This window comes from Brachycentrus maculatus, unplaced genomic scaffold (assembly GCF_059751285.1).
Source record: "Brachycentrus maculatus isolate JH-2025_06_01 unplaced genomic scaffold, ASM5975128v1 h1tg000241l, whole genome shotgun sequence".
NCBI lineage: Eukaryota > Metazoa > Arthropoda > Insecta > Trichoptera > Brachycentridae > Brachycentrus > Brachycentrus maculatus.
In genome coordinates, this window is record NW_028280992.1 from 643878 (window position 1) to 664691 (window position 20814).

Below are 20814 nucleotides of genomic sequence, written 5' to 3' on the forward strand. Positions count from 1 at the left end.
GTTTCCTAATACCTCCCCACACAATAAATGAATTTCTATTGATTTTGATAAATACAAAATTAAAGATTTCTCACCAGCAAAGAAAAAAAAAGTAAAATCATAACTTTGTCAATAGACAATATTATGTGTTAATTTGTTTATGGTATAGATTTTTTTCTAACTAGTGAACAACTCTAAATTGATGAAAATTATTGATTCGAAGATATCTTTATGTCTTATACTTTTAAAACTCTAAAGTTTTATCATTATTTATAATAATATGTATCAATGTTTACCTGATTTACTGCTTTGTAGCAATAAATATTCATTAACTTTACAATGTCTTATTTAAAAAAATATGTACATGACGTAGAATTCTAAAAATTCACAACTAAGCCTTTAGTATTTTAATTGTAACAAAAACAAATGAAAATAACCAGATATCTTTTTTGAAGTACCTACTTATGAGTAAGTAGGTACTTCAAAGAAGTTTTTGTCAAAATAAAGTTAGAACAGCCTTGTTTACAATTAAGATATCATTGGAATTGGAATATGAGATGTGTGAGAAGGGTTTGTTTTACTTTTTATTTTATTTTAGAACTTATTTTGTATCTCAATATGACCTGATACTTTATCAGTAATTTCGAATGAAGTTCGAAGAAAAATTTAAAAGCTAAAGTTACTTTCTAGAATTATTGCTTTAAATACACATTTCAGGGTCAATCACAACCCATTATTAAAAATTATTCAGCATTTCATTGCTTATACAAAACGTTTGACTTGAGTTTTAAATTTTATTTAAAACAAAAAATTACTTATGGTGCAAAACATTTTCTGCAGATGTGTGCAATCATATATCCAAACATTACAAAGGTGCAACTTGTATGAGTGTCATTTTTTAAAAATCTTTCAAGAAACCAAAATCGGTATCAAAAGTTGCCTTTTGTTTTCAAATTAAGAAAACATAAAATATACATGACATTAAATTTACGGAAAAAAGTAAAAAAAAAAAAAAACAAATTTATTGGTGCCGAAATTATAATTTTATTACTAGCAAAGGAATTAAGTAACAATGCTACATTATTTGATATTTTACATAAAAGTTCTAACCATAATGCAGGAAAGTACAATGATCTATATATATTTTAAAAATATATACGTATATTTACATTTTTTCTCTTAAAAAATTATATGCGGTATCAGCAGGTTACATTTTTGTACAAAATAATTACATAAAAAAAACTTTGTATCGTTTTTTAGTGGGTCTTTGGGTTTTTTTTTAAGTTGAAGGGATTTTTTTACATTACTTCAAAAGGCTAGGCAATTCTACCATAAACTTAACACTTATACTTATCGTCATATTGACTGCTGACACACACTATTGTCGACCATATCCGTGAACCAAGAAGAACTAGTCTTCTTCTTCATCACCACATACGTTTTCTGCATTCTTCTTGTGTTGGGATGAGAACAGACTCTAGTTATTGTCACTTCAGGCATATTAGTTCGACCAATACTGATTCGGAACTAAATCCTTCATCAGATCAACGTAACTTATTTTTTATTATTTCAATTAATATTTTGTTCATTTTAAACTATTTCTTACTTCAAAGGGTTTTTTTAACTTAATAGAAAAAAATAAAACATTATTCATGCCACTTTATTACGTCAAAAAATTTAAAAAATCAGTCCCAGATACAGTAGAAAACACTTGTGCTGAAATAACGTGTTTTCGAATATTGTGAGCTGAAAATTAGGATATATTATATCGATAAAAAAAATATATTCTGTATTTCGGAAAGAAATGCACCAAAAAAAAAATCGAAAGCCTTAATATTTATGCAAGATCATCTTTGCATTTCATTTTCATTCACTTTTTTCTAAGTGGCAAATGAAATTTGAAATTCTTAATGAATAATTTTTAATCTCATAAATTTATTTACACATTGTTTGCGGGAAACGCTTAAAAGCGTCTTTTACATACTATCGGTAGAGGAGCGGGAGATGCTTATAAGCGTTCTATTTGCTTACTTTCGGTAGAGCGTGAGACACCAAAAAACATTGTACAGATGGGAATCGGGTGTTGCGGTTACTTGTAATTAGTATACTGAGGGAAGGGCGGCAGACTGTCCGAGTATATTTAGGGTCAGGGTTGATGGGAATTCACCCGACCGCAATGTGTTTAGAATTTTGGGCAACATCAACCTTCCAATTATCAAAAGTTTTGCATGAAAATTGAACAGGGCACCGGGAATTAAAAATATTTTTTTCGAATTATAATAAAATTTGCTTAACCTTTTAACTGCGTTAACTTTATTCCTAAGAGACGCCCGTGCACGGCGGTATTTTGCCGTTTTTCAAATGATTACTTTTATCATGTATTTAGTTAAGAAACGATTTATTTTCCTAAATAAAAACGTTGTACACTTGTGTAACATTATTCTTGAAATATATCGTAATATAAACAAATAAGATCGTGACATAAATAAATCAAAGCTTGCATCGTGCGTCACTCTTACCCACTGGCGATGCGTAGCGTCGAAAGTGAGACAGATATAGGGCATGATTATGGCGCGTACTAATTACCGACCTCAAGAAAAATCAGGGATCTGTTCTTTTATTTATCCTTGTGATGTTACAAATTATTAGTCAGATATTTCAACAGATGTCATAAGGCCAAGGATTGACGTAATATTTTATGAAAAATTCCAAACCAAACAGAGGTTCGAAACTTGGAGCAAAGTAAAAACACATACGCTTATGTCAGCCGCGTATGGGGCATGTTTTGTGAAAACACATACGGTTATGCGAGCCGCGTGGATCCGGTTAATAAGCTTTTCCTGTATTTTCAAGCCGTAGATTTGAGCGCTAACGCTAAAAGCTTGATAAATAAATAAAAATGATATGATAACTAATAGTTTGTCTCAATTTTTTCATCGACATTGTACGGATGTAGACACATAACGTGTTAATTTTCTCTAGCCCGACGCCCCATTTGTAAATATTTAGTTTTAAACTAACTATCTAACCAACACGCCGCTTCTGTATCTTCAACAATCAGCCCCGTTCATATTGAAATCTGTAAATAAATAAGGTAGATATATACATCTACCTTAATTTTTTAGGATTAAACTCTACAAGAATGCAAGCAAATAGCGACATAGCTCATTTGGTGCAACAATGGCGTAATTACTCTTTTGAAAATACTACAGGAGATGCCATTCAGACAATCTAGCAACAGAAATGGCGCCTATTTACTCAATTCTACAATGACACTCGTGCCATCTTGCAGCATTTCACCACAAAATCAATTCTGTCCATGTTTCTCCCCATGTAAATAGTCTTTCCGCACATTTAACTTGTTTTAAAAAAATAGTGTAATTATGTCATTTGTACCAAATGAGCGACATCATAACTTGTTAAAATTCCCGAGTCTCCTAGCAGACTTGACTAACCAACCATCACTAACTCCACACCACTCTGTCTTTGCAAACTTCGCGTCTATTTGGTTGTTTCGGTGGGTCGGTTAGTTGGTGCGCTCCTCCTTGGGGCGGGGCCGGCCCTCGTCGCTGGCGTTGCCCTTGACGTCGTCGTCGTCCGCGCCGTCCTCCTTGCTGTTCTCGTGCAGCAGCACGTACTCGCGCTGGCTGAAGCCGAACTTGACCACGTCGCGCTCCAGCAGCTCCACGTAGGTGGCGGGCTGCACGCGCTTGTTGTTGACGAAGGTGCCGTTGGCGGAGCCCAGGTCGATGATGTAGGGCCGCACGCGCCGCCCGCGCGTGCCGTCCGCACGCACGAAGGGCACCAGGCGGTACTGCAGCGCCGCGTGCTGCTTGGACACCGACGGGTGCTCCAGCGGGATGTCCGACACCTTGCGGTCGCGGCCCAGCAGGAAGCACGACTGCCGGTGGATGTACAGGATCGGCAGCGCCTTGTCGCCCTTGAACGGGTAGAACCTGCAACCATTTCAATAAAAGCTCCATACAAACATTGAAAAATATTTCCAATTCTAGATCAGTAACTTTGAAATGGAAAAAAATATGCCGATAAAACAACCAATTGAAATAATGTTTTTTTCTCTTATAACATTACTTCAAATTTTCTTTTAATTTAAATGTATACGTAAAAATTATTAGCTAGGGCAGTATTTTGTAATATGTTTTAAAATTGTAGCAAAATTCAAATTATATTTTACAGGATAAATGAAAAATGGTAATTTCATTGTAAGTCTTAGAGATATAACTTCAACAAAAAAGTGCTCTATAAAGGTTGGCAAATTACCCATATACATATAAAAAAATAATAATTGTATCTTAGCTGTAAACATTGTGTTTCAGGTCCATACTAAATAATTTTAACCCATTGGTTAAAAACATTCACTATTTTCATACTTAGTACAATTCGGACAGGAAAGGTATTTCTGCCTGTTTGGCTGATTGATGCTTAAAGACAGGAAGGGTATTTTTACCTTCCGAATCAGCTTCATTTTAAAGGTCAAAAAGATGGAATTATCCATTTTTTTAATATGTATTCATAATATTTTATATACCTATCTCTTTGTCAGGGTATTAATTTTATGTACATAATTATCAAATCCCGTCGCATATTTCAAAGAATACATATTTCAGATGCAAATGTATTTATTTAAAAGAAAATACACACCTGAATAGAATTTTAAAGAATACTTAAGTTTATTGATCAAAATTTGTTTTTTAACTGTTTTATTTTCGTAAGTCAATAGTATATTTTCGGCTTTGCAAATTGTATTTTTTCAGCGTCAGTTATTGAATGTGCGCTGTAGAAAGTTTTCTTTCAAAGAGTGTGCATGCTTCTGGAAATGCAGGTACAGGCAGCGGTTCTTTTTAATCAATATAGATCTCTCCTGCTATCGGTTACACAAGCTTTCGATAGTTTCTATCCCATACGTTGCCGTTGAATGTAAGAAAATTGAAAAGAATGTAAAAAAACAGACAAAATGTATCAAACATGCAGCTTAATTCGAACGATAAATGCGGTAAATGGTGATACAGAAACGATTGATGCGGTTTAGTTTAGTATGAAATTAATTCGGGATAGAAGAAATAAACGACACATCCGGGAAAACGATTATTCGAGGAACCATAGATGAAGTTTCACTGTATATATTATTTATATAAATATATATGGTGGTGAGTCAGCATTACCTCCATCTTCTCTTGGGTTGCCTGGCCTCCGGCGGCTCCGTGTACTTGAGCACGACCCCGTCCACAGTGTTGCGGTCCTCCGTCAGCTTGCCCGACAGCCCGAAGTTGGGCTTGTCCTTGTCCTGTGGGCCTGCCCCCTCTGGGGGCGCGGCCACCTTCTTGCCCCACTCGTACCCGTCGCCCTCCCCTCTGGCGCCCCCGTCGGAGAAGCGGCTGCGGCCAGGGCGGCCCGAGGCACCCGATGCTGCCGGACGCTCTTCCCTGGAAACCGGAATATACGGGAGATCAGGCGTGTCCTGCTCATTAATGTACACCATTTCGCTTTTTTTGTTGTTGTAGAAAAACGATAGCCTTTTAACACATTGTTTGCGGGAAACGCTTAAAAACGTCTTTTACATACTATTGTATGTAAAAGATACTTTAAGTGTTATATTTACTTACTTTTGGTATGTTTTTTTTTCACTCTAATACTTATTCAATATTACCCAGGACTGGTACCTGAAGCGGAGGGTTGATCACCTTTCCTTCACGTGTAAACGATCAAGATAACACAGCGTTTATATGACACAGTGCCCTATGCACCATTGGGGTGCGGATAAGGGTTTTACTTACTACTTTTGGTACGGCGCGAAATGCCAAAAAAACATTGTACAGATTGGAGTTAGGTTTGGATTTATTCATGATTAGTATACGACCCTAATTAGTATACTAATCATGAATAAATCAACGACCCTAATTAGTATACTAATTAGGGCCGTTGATGTTGATAAACAAAATCACCCAAACAACAATGTGTTACTTAATTGATTACTATTTTTTTTTAATAATTCAAAACTCTTAAACTTCATGAAGAGCATGAACAAACTAAATAGTTAGGAAAAATTAGTTCTAAAGGGAACTTTCTCTGCGCCTATAATTGATGGGCTTTTAAATTTATTTAAAAAAAAAAATCTTTCTTTGGATAGTTTTTGGAAGTTTGTATACAACTATCCACAATCATCTGTTATACAGACTTCACGATTTGAATTAGTATAAATACCTGGCACGTTTTGGGAACACTGATAGTAGAAAATTTACAACCCACAATTTTCATCACATGAATTGATAACAAATCCATTAGGTACCACGCAGGAGTTACCGGAATCGATTCCCAGGGGGGTCAAAACAAATATCAGTGATTTTTAACTCTAATATTATTTGATATTACCCAGGCACCTTTGCTTGGGTAATATCAAGTAATATGATGAACAAATAGATGAACGATCAAGATAATACAGTGGCAATGTGATACAGTGCCTCTCTTTGTACCATTAATGACATAGGATAATGGTTAGAAGAGCAAGAAGACTAACCAATGCCGTGAAAATGGATCGCAAATAGAATAGAAAATTGTACACGTGACATTGTTAAGTAAAAATTGGTACTGAATTTTTTTGACACATTTTAAAGTATTCTCCTAGCCCTTATCCGCACCCAACGGTGCATAGGAGACTGCATCGTATTGGTGCAGTGTTATCTTGATCTTTACATACATCAAGGCAAGGAGATCACTCCTGTACTTCAGGGACCATTTAAGGGTAATATTAAATAAATATTATAGTAAAATCTCATATTTATTTTCACCCAAACAGGAAATCAAACCTGGGACTTCCAGCAGGAAGAAAGAAGCATTGCGAGTGAATAAAGTGTCCACTTTTTAGCCTGCTTATGCAAGTTTAACGTACGCTAGAGTTGAGAAAATATTTACAACATTTTGAGTGACCAAATACTTGCTCACAAAATCTGGATTATCTCCAATTACAGGATTAAGTGAGTAAAGTTCTAGTGAAGTTCTGGTGATTCAAGATAAATGTTTCAAAAATTGGTTCATATATGTATATAGAACTTCCAAGAATTTGAGTAGTGTGGTTGTCAATAATGGGTAGAATTGGTGAATGTTACACGTGTGTAAAGTGATCACTTAAACCAGACAGTCGTCAGCCCCCTAAATTTTTTTTTCATTATTTTTAATTATCATATATTTTGGATAGTTAAAACCAAATTAAACACCTCCCCCTCCCCCCATCCCCTATTATTGATGAGAAAAAATGCCCAGACTTCCATATTCTTCTTCATCTTTGATGAGATGTCAAAAAATAATGAGAAAATATTTACTCAATTCAAGTGAATGTTGATTTAGAAAAAGAACGGTTCTTGATGATCAATCCCAACCTACCTCTTAATGTCGGTTCGTGGCGGTCTGTCTTTGCTGCCATTCCTCTGGGACTCGGCGCTCCTTTCCTGTTTAATGTCCCTGAACAAAACAGAATGGTCAGTGTCACATCTCGGGAGAAACCAAGCCGGCCAACCAACCCGTGCAATCTCTACCAGTTATGTTAATCAAATCATACTTCTCAATTATCACATCTATTGAGATCAAATGCTGCGCACTAACCCAGACATTTTTTATTCGGTAAATTATTAAAGAAAAATATATAAATAAAACTTTTAAATAAAATCCCAGATAAGTGTTAAAATAGTACAAAAATATTCATTTGTTAAGATTATTTTAAATCGTTTATTTAATTTTGTTTGTTTAAATTTAGACATTCAATATATATGTGGTATAATATTAATACAAGACCTCTAAAGTATCTATAAAACCATTTTATACATTTTTCAGGAGACAAAAAACGTTTGACTTTTTTTGTTGAATATGGGGTGAATATGGGAGTCATAGGCAGCTTTCCAGTAACTGGCCCTTCTGATGTAAATACTGTCCGACCACATGATGAAAATTTCATGAAAATACTGCCCCATATTAGCAACAATGACGTTACGTAAATGTTTCTGATTCTGATTTTTGTAAAGTGAAATATTCATTTATTTTATTAATTGAATCTATCCCAATTTTTAATTAATATGTACACATTTATCAAAGTATAAGAAAACAGTAATTTTGCCATATGGTTGAGTAATAAAACAAAAAATTACAACTCTAATATATCAATTATTATAGCCCAAAATGTATAATTTCCCAAGAGGATAATATCCAGACATTTCCGAGTTGTTTTACATTTTTAGCCTATTAACACATTGTAGTCCGGCGCTTCGAACAATAGACTCTAGCCTATATCGGACGTTTTTCGCGATTAACGCAAAAATATATCGCTTTCTTCAAATTGACACAATTTCTAAACCAAATAATATTTTCGATTGAAATTTTCAAAGAAATCATATATAACATTTGATCATCAAAAATAAATTATAATCATAATTTTTAATTAAGTATTCCGTATTTCACAATTTTAGAAGCATTGTAAACTGTAAAAAATAGTCTTCCCCTCCGAGGTATCATTCCCTATACAATGCTAATACATTCAAATAATAAAATACCTAACAGTAAACAAAACAGTGCGAGCGGTATGAAAAATAGTCCAATACGTGAAATGACTCAAACTAAACTGGTGTTTGAGATCGCATAAAAACTCTAGATTTCTGGCGATGCCTTTACAAGCGACACACTAGCCAATCCGGACAAGGCATCTCAAATAACGTCAACATACTGTCGCCTAGCACCCAGGTAGAAGATTACCCTTCAACGCGTTTTATTTCACGCTGATAACAAACCCGTATATTGCCGTTTCCCGCCGCTAACCGACAGTCGACAAAAACGGCATTTGCCGTGTCCCGCAGTTGACCGACAGTCCGCGAAAAACGGCAAATGCCGTGTCCCGACGACAACGTGTTAATATATACAAGTTCATTCCTCTAACGCCATTGAATATGACTGTATCTGGAAAATTGCTCGACTAAGATAAAAAAAAAATAGCGTTAAGAGCCAATTACTATCCTATATACCATATGAATTGAAAATTGAATGCAATATTATAAAATATCCTGATGTATCATATTTAATCAGCATTATTATCATTTTTGTATATTTGTAATGATTATATTGAATTTTAAAAGTCGTTTTTTTTTTTCTTCTGCAAAATTGCAAGATGGTTTTACATATACACTTCAGTAGTCACATATCGATATTAAATTTAAAGCCGTGCGATAAACGAACAAAAACTTTTTTTAATATTTATTTTTTTAAAGCAAGAACTTTGCAATGTGCAATTCGCAGCGTGGTTAATTTTGACATTCACAAAAAATGTTTAAAACATTGAATCTGGGATGTGTTCTAAACGTAACATCGCTATGTTTTTATATTAAATTATTTACTCTCATGGTAACATTGAAATGACTCGATTTTAGAAAAACCTTTGCACTATAAAAATACATACTTATAGTCGTCGGCTCCGAATCTCGTACAAAAAAATACAATGCACAATATTGCTTACGTACGATAACTCTCATCTATCAACAATACGCTCCACAAATATTGTGTCTTTATCGATAGATTGCATTCAATCGGAATGTCAAGTCATGCTCGCAAACTTTAGAGGAATTTCCAAGATGGAGATACAAATGTTTACCGTTGACAAGTGAAATACTTGACTTACAAATCAACTTCTTAATAATTATTCTTTTGCATTACAAATTATTTGGATGGTCCGATGAGTTCATATCTCGTTCATTGTTACAGTAAAATTACTAACATATTTCTTATGTTCTTTTGCTGTGGTTGTAAATTTCTCATTATCCTTACAGTATAATTAATTTTATTAATATTTATACACATTGGTAAAAGAAATACAGTATATCCTGCAGACCTCATTATTCTCTTAAATCATTTAAATATATGGTTATTTCGGTATATTTATCATTTTGATATTTATAAAGTCAGATATTTTATCAGTTATGTGTTAATAATTTCTGTTCTGTCCCGAAGAAAAAGTGCTGGTTTTGGTTGTTCGATACCAAAATTAAATCGATTTATGTACACCTCCTGTAGACTAAACATTCATTGCTTGTTTTAGCAAGTGCCGAGAAGAAAATGGAGATTGTAGATCTAGAAGTCTTATTTTATATTTAAACATAATTTGTTTCCATCTTCTGTTGTGAAAATATATTTCTACCTCATGTTGTGAAAGTATGTTTCCATGTTGTATATTCTTAAATTTTTTTATCTCGTGTAGAAAAAATGTTTCCATTCCATACAGAAGTGTCCGTCGTGCAGAAAAAGTGTTTCCATCCCTTGTACATAGTAAAAATCACACATTCTAAGGGTGTTTCCATTCCATGTAATAAAGAAGTTTCCATCGTGCTTAGAAGGAATGATTATATCGCGTTTAGTAGAAGTGTTTCCATCTCATGTAGTAAAAATCCACTTTCATATTTCTACTTAGCACAGTAATAATTTATTTGGACTTGTGTAGAAAAGTAAATAAATCAAAACTGTATTATTCACCAGGATGACACTTACATGGTAGATTTCTATGAAGAAAAGAGGTAGTTATTTTAGTAGTTTCGACGTTCTTGGTAGAATAGTTTCTTCATATTGTAAAATCTCATTTGCTGTCAATTAAAAATACCAGTTGAATATTGTCATTGACAATTTTTTTTTCCATTTCAAAATAATAAAATCACGTCAAGACAAAGACAAGATGAGAAGAGTAGATATAGTTTTCAATTGAGGTTTTAAATCATCTTTAAACTCGATTATCTTTTAAAGACCGAGATATATTTGAAAGACGCAGAGTTGAATCATCCCGAGGCGACCGTTGAATTTTTCTTCCAAATGTTTCTTGATTGATGTGTTTCTTGATTGATATTTTCCATTGACTTGTTTCTTGATTGACACACACACACACACACACATTGGGTACAAATGGCATTATCAATGTTTATGTTGTCTTTTTGTGACATTACATAGTTGAGTTCCTTGTAACTTCAAATGGCGTGTTTCAACATGGAATAGTGAAACTCATTTTCCCTTGTGGCTGCAGAAGTTATATTTCATGTTGGAATTCTAGGAAAGTAACTTGATTTTTTCATCTCTTGTGGAGTTTTAAGGAAGAAACTTTGTTTCCTTGAAGAATAGTCATTTTCCTCGTGAAATTCTAGGAATCTCAGTTTCCATTGTGAGGGGGGGGGGGTCCTAGGAAGCAAATTCTGTTTCCCTTATGCTATTTTCTTCGTGTTATTCTAGAGTTTGGCTATTCTAAAGCCGTTTTCTTGGTGTTATTTTAGAGAAGAGACTCTGTTTTCCTTGTGGAATTCTAGAAAAGAAACTCCAATTTGGTCGTGGAGTTCTGGAGAAGAAACAATGTCCATCTTGTGGAATAAACAGTCAGGTAAGAATTGTGTTTTCTCTGAGGAGTTCTAGAAAAGAAACTCTGTCTTCCGTTTTCCTGGTGGAATAGGCTGTTTTCCCGTTTCCCTCGTGGAATACTATGGAAGAATTCTCACGATCTCAGATAAGAGCCGCCGAGTTCTCGAGGTATTAGAATGCGCTAAATATCTTGATACCAATTATGATACGGGTAATATTTCTTATACATGACAAAATCCATTTGGTTGAAAGGTCTGAGAGTTTGGGGACACTGGAAAACAAATAAAAATGTATTTAGCTCGCTTCCCTGGAATAAGGAACATAAACATGACACCAAAATGCCACAGGCTCCGAGCACATTTAGTGTTCTCGGCATTTACAGATGGTCTTTTATATATCAAACAATAAACATCGTCATTTTATAAAGTTTATTTTATAACTTTCTTAATTTAAGAATAGCATCGCTTTGAATATTAATTTTATAAGCTGTGCATAACAAAAATGTGGTGTGACAATTCCGCAACGGCCCCACTTAACAATCCATTATTTTACTATATTCCCACTGAGTGACGCGTGCGGCACTGCATTAATATGATGCAGCATTATTTTCATTGTACAAGTGGCCTTGAGGGAGTACTGTACAAAATGGTGCTACATATTACACATTATTCAATAATGCAACCCCATCTTAACTAAATTTAATCGATGTTACCCCGCAGCTAGCCTGCAGGGTAATGAGGTCCCAGCATCATCAATGATTGAAAATATGTTTTGACAGTTTTATTTGAAGCGTGAGAAATTATACATAGGAATTTCAATTCATTGCGCCAATATTCTGTAAGGATTCATACTGTGATAATTTAATATCATATTCCATAACTCTGGGAAATTGCGATATATTCCAATAAAAGATCGCTTCACGATCAACAAATTTGCCAAAATGGCACCAGATATTACTTTTGATAAATGAATCACGACTGGAGTTCGTGTTCACATTTAGCTGTCGTTTATATTTCATAATACCACTGCAATATTCAGCATATTATACGCATGATTTAAAGAGAAGTTCTCGACAAAAAAGACAAAATTGACAGTCGTTCTCCCACCATCGACAAAATAATTAATAAAAAAAACCATATTGCCTTCAATCAAAATTATCATTCTCCGTCTATGAGAAATTGCATATGTTAATCAATTCATAATTTCTGTGATCATAAATGGACCCAATCATCGACATTCATGGAAACATTGACAATTTTACTGATTTTCAAGGGATGATATTCAAACGTTCTAACTGCGGGGAGACAGACAAAGGTATAGACTCGGGGAATATATAATAAAATAAGGTGTGATTGTTATATTAAGTTGGCCCGTTACAGAAGAATTGTCAGGTTTGTTAAAAGTGTTTAGTTTGCTCTAGACTCTACAAATAAAACAAGTTCAAAAAGACAGTAAAAACTTGTCAAGAATTTGTAAACCAATACCCAAATATAAATAAATACAATGTTTAAATTACATATACAGCTCGGAAAATTGTTTTATAGTTGTTAATATTGAAAGAACATAACCTTACTTGCCTCTGGCACATGTATGTATCAGCAACTTGCGGACCATTCGTCAATCATTACAAACTACTCGAGAGAAATGCGTAACAAGTTGTTATGTTCAGAGTAAATACATACCGATTGGAGGAATTGGACTGTTCACTCTTGATTGTGTTGCTTCTTTCATTATCCCGACTTTCAAAACGTCTGATGGAAGGTAAAAATACAAAATGATTACAAAGATGTAATGGAAATTATGAAGACCTTTAAATTATTTTTAATTAGAGTTTTACTCAGTAAATACCACTATTTCTTAACCTTTTAACCGCGTCAACTTTGTTCCTGAGAGACGCCCGTATGCTGCAGTATTTTGCCGTTTTTAAAATGATTACTTTGATCATGTATTTAGTTAAGAAACGATTTATTTTCCTAAACAAAAACGTTCAATGGGATTCATTGTGCCTTTTTGGTACTCCATAATAGACTTGTGTCACATTATTCTTGAAATATGTCGTAATATAAAAAAATAAGATCGTAACATAAATAAATCAGAGCACGCATCGTGTGTCACTCTTACCCACTGGCGATGCGTAGCGTCGAGAGTGAGACAGATATAGGGCATGATTATGGAGCGGACTAATTACCGACCGCAAGAAAAATCAGGGATCTGTTCTTTTATTTATCCTTGTGATATTACAAATTATTACTCAGATATTTCAACAGATGTCATAAGGCCAAGGATTGACGTATTATTTTATCCAAAGTTCCACACCATGAAAAAATCCCTCCAAGTTGAACTGAGGTTGGAAACTTGGAGCAAAGTAAAAACACATATGGTTATGTCAGCCGCGTATGGGGCATGTTTTATTAAAACACATACGGTTATGCGAACCGCGTGGATCCGGTTAAAATCTACTGTGACACGTGTTTCGATGCATTCCGCATCATTTTCAAACACCGTGAAAATAATGTAGAATGCATCGAAACACGAGTCACAGTAAATTTTTAGAAATAGTGGTATTTACTTAGTAAAACTTTAATTAAAAATGGATAGATTTTACCACAAAGCGACTCCCAAATCAATTAATGAAATCTTTAAATTAAATAACAATTTTTTTCAATGTCAAAAAAAAAGAGATTTAATGGATTACGAAATGAATCTGAATAGGAAAAGCTTATTAATTCAAACTTAAAAAATATTTTATTTTTCAATTTTTATAATTATATTTTAGTTAAAACACTTAACTCTCAGCACTCATTATTTTATTATTATTCTTCACCTAAGTGATTCATAAAATAGACAAAATAAGGGGCTTAAATTAGTTTCATATGGCAACATTGGAGGGTGTTAATTTTTTTATTTATACTATTTTACAAATTGCACCATGTAAAGTAGACAGTGGAGTTGGTGTAATAAATATCATGTCGAGTCACTCTACATAGGAGTGGCAGAGTCGATAAAACCAATTAAAATCAATAAAAAAATAGATAACAAAATTTCAAAAGCCAAAAACTTAAACAGAAATTTTTAATTTTTACTTGATAAATACCACTATTTCTTCAAATATATTGTGACACATGTTTCTATACATTCCACGTCATTTTCAAGCACCGTATGTGAAGCCAAGTCTAAATTTTTGAGTTTTGTCCTTGGGAAATTGAAGGACGAAGGTAGGGGTTGGAGCTGTTTCGTATTTTTATTTATTTATTATTTCTTATCAGTAGGCACATAGACAATAGGGGAGAGGCTTGAGTTACTTATAATTTTAAAAATTCAAATATCTGATTCAGAAATTCGGAATATATAATTCAATAATAAAAATAATTAGATGCATAGCATTTTTGGTACTCTATCCTTACAGGACGGTTGTTTTAATGAATAAAATATTTTAAATTAATTTAAGTCACATAATAATAATAATCAAATAAAACTAACCTGTTATTATTACCACCACCAGAATACTCTGCTTTGTCTTGGTACTTAGTGGCTCTCTGTTCATTTCTTGGATTGGGGTAATCTGAAACATTTCAAATGAGGTGAATATAGCTACGAGTGAATTTAGTTAGCAAGACAGGATTTTTTTTTTACAACATTATGAGTGTGTCCAAATACTTGTTCACGAATCTGGATAAGATAAATAAAAAAATTGAAAATGATGTTTTCAAGCGTTTCTCAAGTAAACAAATATAATCTGGATTATCTCCAATTAGGGGTTATTTTTTTTACATTATTTTTGACATCTCAACATAGATGCAGAAGAATATGGAAGTCTGGGAATTTACAATACTTACGACTGTCATAGGCTGGTTTAAGTGATCACTTTAATAAAAGCTTTCCTCATCCCTCCATAGATGTATCTAGTGAACTCGCACATACTTAGTTACGAGTTTGATCAATTTAACTAGAAGTTTTAAGAATTTGAGTAGCGTGGTCGTCAATCATAGGTGGAATTGGTAAATGTTACAGTGATCACTTAAACCAGCTGATGACGGTCGTAGGCCCTGTAAATGCCCAGACTTCTATATTCTTCTTCATCTATGCTAAGAGGCCAAAAATAATGTAAAAAAGAGGGGATTTAGTTACCATTTCCCTTTTCGTATCCTGCGTCGTGCCGCTGATAATTCTGTGTAGGATAATTATTAGGCCCTCTCCTGTTGTGGTATGCCTGTTGGCGATCCTCCATCCTTTCACCCCCGTCTCGGTTGTACTGGTGCGGGGGGCCACCGTATCTGCGGGCAAATAAGCAAAAAAAAAATTTAGCATCCATTGAAATAGACGAAAGCTATTCAAGCGACATCAGTGACAAAGTCAATATACCGGCAGGTAGAAAAAGGAGACTAATTCCAACTACTTTTGTTTATTTCTTTGTAAATGTTTATATTTCTTAATGTTTGTATGTACTTTTAAAAAAAAGGTCTTAAAAATGTTTTATTGACTTTATATTAATTGTAAGCATTGATAAAAAAAAAAATAGTGCGCCCGTTGTATGTTGCGTAAAAATTCAGTCTGTACCCGACAGATTCTTCGGTTCTTTGGACATGTTGTGCGCGGCAACGAGGATAGCCTGGAATGACTAGTTGTGATCGGTAACCTGGAGGGAAAGAGAGCTGATCGATGGACCGATCAAATTAAGGCAGCAGCAGGCACCTCAGTGGCTACTACGGTGCCTGCTGCTGGTGGCGCTACGTGCAGCACATTCAAGGGATAACTGGAGAAGAGTATTTGCTTCTGCAAGGGTCACAACCCTCGGCAATGAGGAATAAGACGGAGAAGAAAATTTAAGTTGGATGTCCACCAAAATATTACTTGACAAGAACTTAAACCTTTATTTCTTTTAAGACCTATTTTAATTTACCTCGCAGTTTTTGTTTATATTTATTTTTTACAAAAAAAGACCTGTGACGTTTTAACAGACACATTATAGTCGGCTTCTACTGTATTTTAAAGCAACCTTCACTTTACTCGAGAAATTCTTTAAATCACCATTGATTGAGATGGGGTCAAAGTACATTAAATTGTAATGAAAAATCTTAGGAGAAACACGGTAAGCGTGGAATGCAAAGTATTAATAAGTATACCTTTCATTTCGCGGTTCTTCGTCGTATTCTTCCTTCTGGTATTTGTTACCACCATTCCTGTCAAAGTTTTGTTTCCTGTCGCTGTAGCGATTGTAGCTGTTGTCCTGGTAGTCCCTGTCCTCCCGCGACCTCGCGTCCCTGGGCCTGACCTCCTCCCTCCCCCGGCGCTCGTCCCTGAACTTGTCGTAGTACGAGTCGGGGGGGCGCGGCTTGCCCTCGTACGACCTCGGGTGGGACCCGCCCGGCCTCTCCTTGTAGTACTGCCCGGATTCATCCGGCTTCTGGGAGGAGTGGTGCGCCACGGGCTGGTAGTGTTTGGACCGGTGTTGATCGTACGATTCTTTATTTTCTGCAAGACTTTTGTAGCTGCAATTCATAAAAAAAAATTATCAATTAACCCAAAAAGATTACAGTGATTTTTGTCGGCCTTCGTGGTGTAATGGTTAGCGTGTTTAGCTATTGTGCTGGAGGTCCCGGGTTCGATTCCCAGGGGGAAGGTAAAATTTAACCCTTAGAGTGCGAATCGTCGATAGATCGACTCCCGATTAACGCGTATAAAGTGCGGAGCGTCGGAATACCGACTATTGCGCAGTTTTAAATAAATACAGTTACATGGCAATTAAATAAATACAGTTACAATAAAAAATATGTTTCATTTGAGTAGTTTGTATGTATGTATGTCACTTACACATAACAGAAAGAATTTTTTTTCAAAAATACTTTGGCAATTTATGCAAAATATGTGAAAATAAGCTCAGCACTTTAAGGGTAAATATTAGTGATTTTACACTCTAATATTTATTTAAGAGTAATATTACCCTGGACTGGTCCCTGAAGCGCAGGAGGATCACCTTGCCTTCATGTAAGAGACACACAAACACCCAGATCAATTGAAAATAAATCTTTCTTGAATTTTATTTTGCAATTGGTGGGAATCAAACCCGCGATGCCAGTTTCGCAGTCGAGCGTCTACCTTTCATTATTAAAAAGACATAAAAATAAAATTTAATTGTTTTGCATTCTTATGGCGTTTTCAAAATAAGATTTTGAATCCTCACTTGCTACGTTCGGGTTCCGGCCTCCTGCCCGCTCGGTTGCGCACCTGCTCCTCCTCCGAGGAGACTATGTTCTCCACACTGCTGGTCTTCCGGGGCATCTCCTTCCCCATGCACACACTCCGCATCTTGTGGGCGGCCATCTTGGGCGGGGCAATAGTCTCCGCTGCCTTTTCTGAGAAAACGGACAAGTTTAAGCGCTAATACAGCAGGACCTCTATAGTCCGAACGTGCACTCACGCCTAGAATAGGCAGAAAGCATGGGAAACCGTTGCATCGTACATTAAGAGAAGCATCACCCTAATATATGGTGGCTATTCGTGCAACAATTTTATTAAATGATTATGTCGTGACGCTTTTTTGCCAAATTATGACGCGTCGACAAAAACAAATCGCTCACTCCTTTCAAGAACGTCATAAATCAAAATACTTGATTTTTCAGGAGATCGTTTTTGAAGTTTGAAAATATGATACAATGTATTAAAAATAAATATTAAGCAACTTACTGAACTTTTTACTGTGCAACACATCTTTTTAGGTAAAACCTGAACGTTTTTTCTCCATTTGAAAAATATTTAGTAAATTTAAAAAATAATTAAACAATACATTTTCTTAAAAATGCAATAACATCACTTTTTGCCCTGTAGCGGGTAAATATTAAGATAAAAATATGCCTCTTTTGCTGGGATATAGTACATTTTCTGGGCGTTCCGAAAACATGCACAACTGAAAATTGTCGATTTTTGATTTATGACGTTCTTGAAAGGAGTGAGCGAAATGTCTTCTAGTTTAAACAGTTTTCTAGTTAAAAAGCATGAATTATTTGTTATTAATTCATAATTTTATTTACGCTGTTTTTTCAAATCTAAATTGTTTTCCAAAAGTAATTTTATTTGAATAAATGTGAATTTATATGAGTACAAAAATTCTATTCAAAATTGAGTATTCTTTCAGCATGGAACACATTATCGTATTTTACATTAATTTCAATGGGAATTTTTTTTTTCAATTAACTTGTAAGATGCTGGAACAAATTATGTTCATTATAAGAGGTTTCACTGTATTCTTGTTTTAAATAATAAAAAAAAATTAAAAAACAAATGCAATCGCACAACTAAAACAAAATATTTATTATCATGTGGTATAAAGGGATGTGTACATCATTGCATAGAAAAAAATGTAAGACTACAGGCCTGGGACATTTATTAAAAATATAATCACACAAAAAAGTGTGTGAGAAAAAACAATGGCAACATATTTAAAAAAGCTATCCATTTTCTCCATTTATGCAAATTTTAGTGAATGTTCTCTTTTATAACATGTTCGCTCCATATGCACGAATCATTTTGACTAACTCTAGCTGATTTCATTACATTTAATTTTCACTCGATTGAGAATCATATTTTGATTGTATTTTACATTATTTACAATTATGGATTCAAATGATATTGAGCAGGTAGCCCAATGGAGAAAAAATGTTCATCCACCAAAAATGGTAAGTAAAAAAAGTACAAAAAAAAACAATTGAAAATCAGTAGCAAAGATAAAAATATAACCATGGTAAAAATGACGTTTTTGACTAGTGACACGGCAGTCGTTACCTAAAACCAAAAAGATAGCGTCACAAATTTCCTTTTAATGAAATTTTTACGAATTATTTGTCCTATCCAATGGCGGTAGAACCAAAACATGCACGTATCTCGAAAGGTAGCGAGAAATATACGAGTGCGTCTCCATTCACCGACGCCTAATCAAGTGAAAACAAGTAATAATTCACCTCAAAATAAACTATGGCAAACCCGATAAATTGTAAACGGAATGCTGAAAACGAAAGCGTAATAATAAACAAAGTTGGTGTTTATATTTAGGATGTGGGGGAATGTATTATTTTTGGAAACGCGCAACTAACCTGCATACGCATCGCTGTCGGAGCCCTGCCTGCGTTTCCTCGAGTGCTTCCCAGAATGCTTATGCTTGTGTTTATGTTTTTTCTTGGTCATGGGGCTTTCTTCTTCGCTAGCATCAGAACTAGCTTCTTCGGAATCACTGTCACTGTCGTCCGAACTGTCTTTACGCTTCTTCTTGGAGTGTTTGCGCTTTTTCTTTTTGTGTTTTCTCTTCTTGTACGCTTCCCTGTCGCTGGGGTCCGAGTCGGAATCGGAGCTCGTCTCCCGCTTTTTCTTGCGCTTTTTAGCTTTCTTGGTAATTTCTTCGTCGCTCGATTTGAAAAGGTCGGAATCAGATTTCCTCTGAGCTGCAGACCAATTCTGTTCCGGCTCTTCGGAATCATCGTCACTGTCGAAATCTTTACGAGATCGCTTGTTCTTCATTTTAATCATATGTTTATGCACTCAGTTTATTCACGAAAAAGTTGAATTTACTAAATATACGTTGCAAAATATGATACAATGACGCAAAAACACATTCCACAAAAACGACCCGCGGCACGAGAACAAATCGAATCAACCCAAAAATAAATTGAAGATGGCGAAAAACAGGCAATAGACAACGTAATTTTAATTTACTAGCATAAACATAAGAAAGGTTAAAGTGCCTACGTAATGAATAAAATTGGTAATGTTCTAAATTGGTTCTCTTTTTGTTCAAATTGGTTCTTTCGAGATGAAAAAAAACTCAACATTTTATTTAAAAAAAATCAGGAGTCTTTCAAATAAGTTTTGAAAAAAAAATTGTCGCTGTTTATTCTTCATGACACTCCGCACTGCCCAGTGTCATACCACCAAGTAACTCTATTTCTATCTATGGCGTTCTATCATCTGTCTAAAGATAAAAAAAAATAAAATACGTGAGAAATCATTCAAATACGGTTTGCACACATTTAAATTTCTCTACACATTCCAGTAATCCAGCGTCGTTTTAATTTAAATAGAAAGTGGTATTATTGAGATAAGTCCACTGTCTTCTTATCATAAAGGGACTCCTACATATTACCAGTATACAACTTATACAAGCAAGTACAAATATTGGTATATAACTAGGAGTGCCATAGATATTGCTGCTATTTTCTTTTCTCTCCTGCTATTATTCATCCATCATTTACCATGTATCAGTAATATCCCTTACCCTGAGCTTCTTCCCTTACGTCGTCTGCATCCCAATAAACATATTTCGCTCTTTTATCGATAAATTGGAAGGACTGATCACCCTGTCATTATATAATCGATTGAAAAAGCCCAAATGAGAGAAGTTAGGAAAAAATAGAAGAGGCCTGTACGCCTGTAGGCCTCTTCTATTGGATGTATCCAGCTGTG

General features: G+C 34.6%; 1 protein-coding gene across 1 annotated transcript; it reads right to left on the minus strand.

Annotated features, from left to right (window-relative positions):
- Positions 1-1623: 1623 nt before the first annotated feature.
- On the minus strand, positions 1624-20035 carry LOC148306455 (uncharacterized). The gene is made up of 9 exons (XM_088264971.1): positions 19452-20035; positions 17546-17717; positions 16488-16853; positions 15493-15638; positions 14845-14926; positions 13047-13115; positions 7378-7455; positions 5163-5423; positions 1624-3935 (listed from the first exon to the last, which is right to left on the minus strand). The coding sequence occupies exons 1-9, from the start codon at positions 19879-19881 to the stop codon at positions 3506-3508; spliced, it is 2034 nt and encodes a 677-aa protein (XP_088121097.1). The 5' UTR covers positions 19882-20035; the 3' UTR covers positions 1624-3505.
- Between the last annotated feature and the right edge of the window lie 779 nt (positions 20036-20814).

Bases quoted from the DNA above. Each gene is read 5' to 3' on its own strand.
- LOC148306455 (XM_088264971.1), bottom strand. From the start codon at position 19,881: ATGATTAAAATGAAGAACAAGCGATCTCGTAAAGATTTCGACAGTGAC. The intron at 15,639-16,487 runs GTATACTTATTA...ATTTGCCCGCAG, and splicing joins GAAGAACCGCGAAATGAAAG to ATACGGTGGCCCCCCGCACC. The intron at 13,116-14,844 runs GTTAGTTTTATT...ACCTTCCATCAG, and splicing joins GGTGGTGGTAATAATAACAG to ACGTTTTGAAAGTCGGGATA.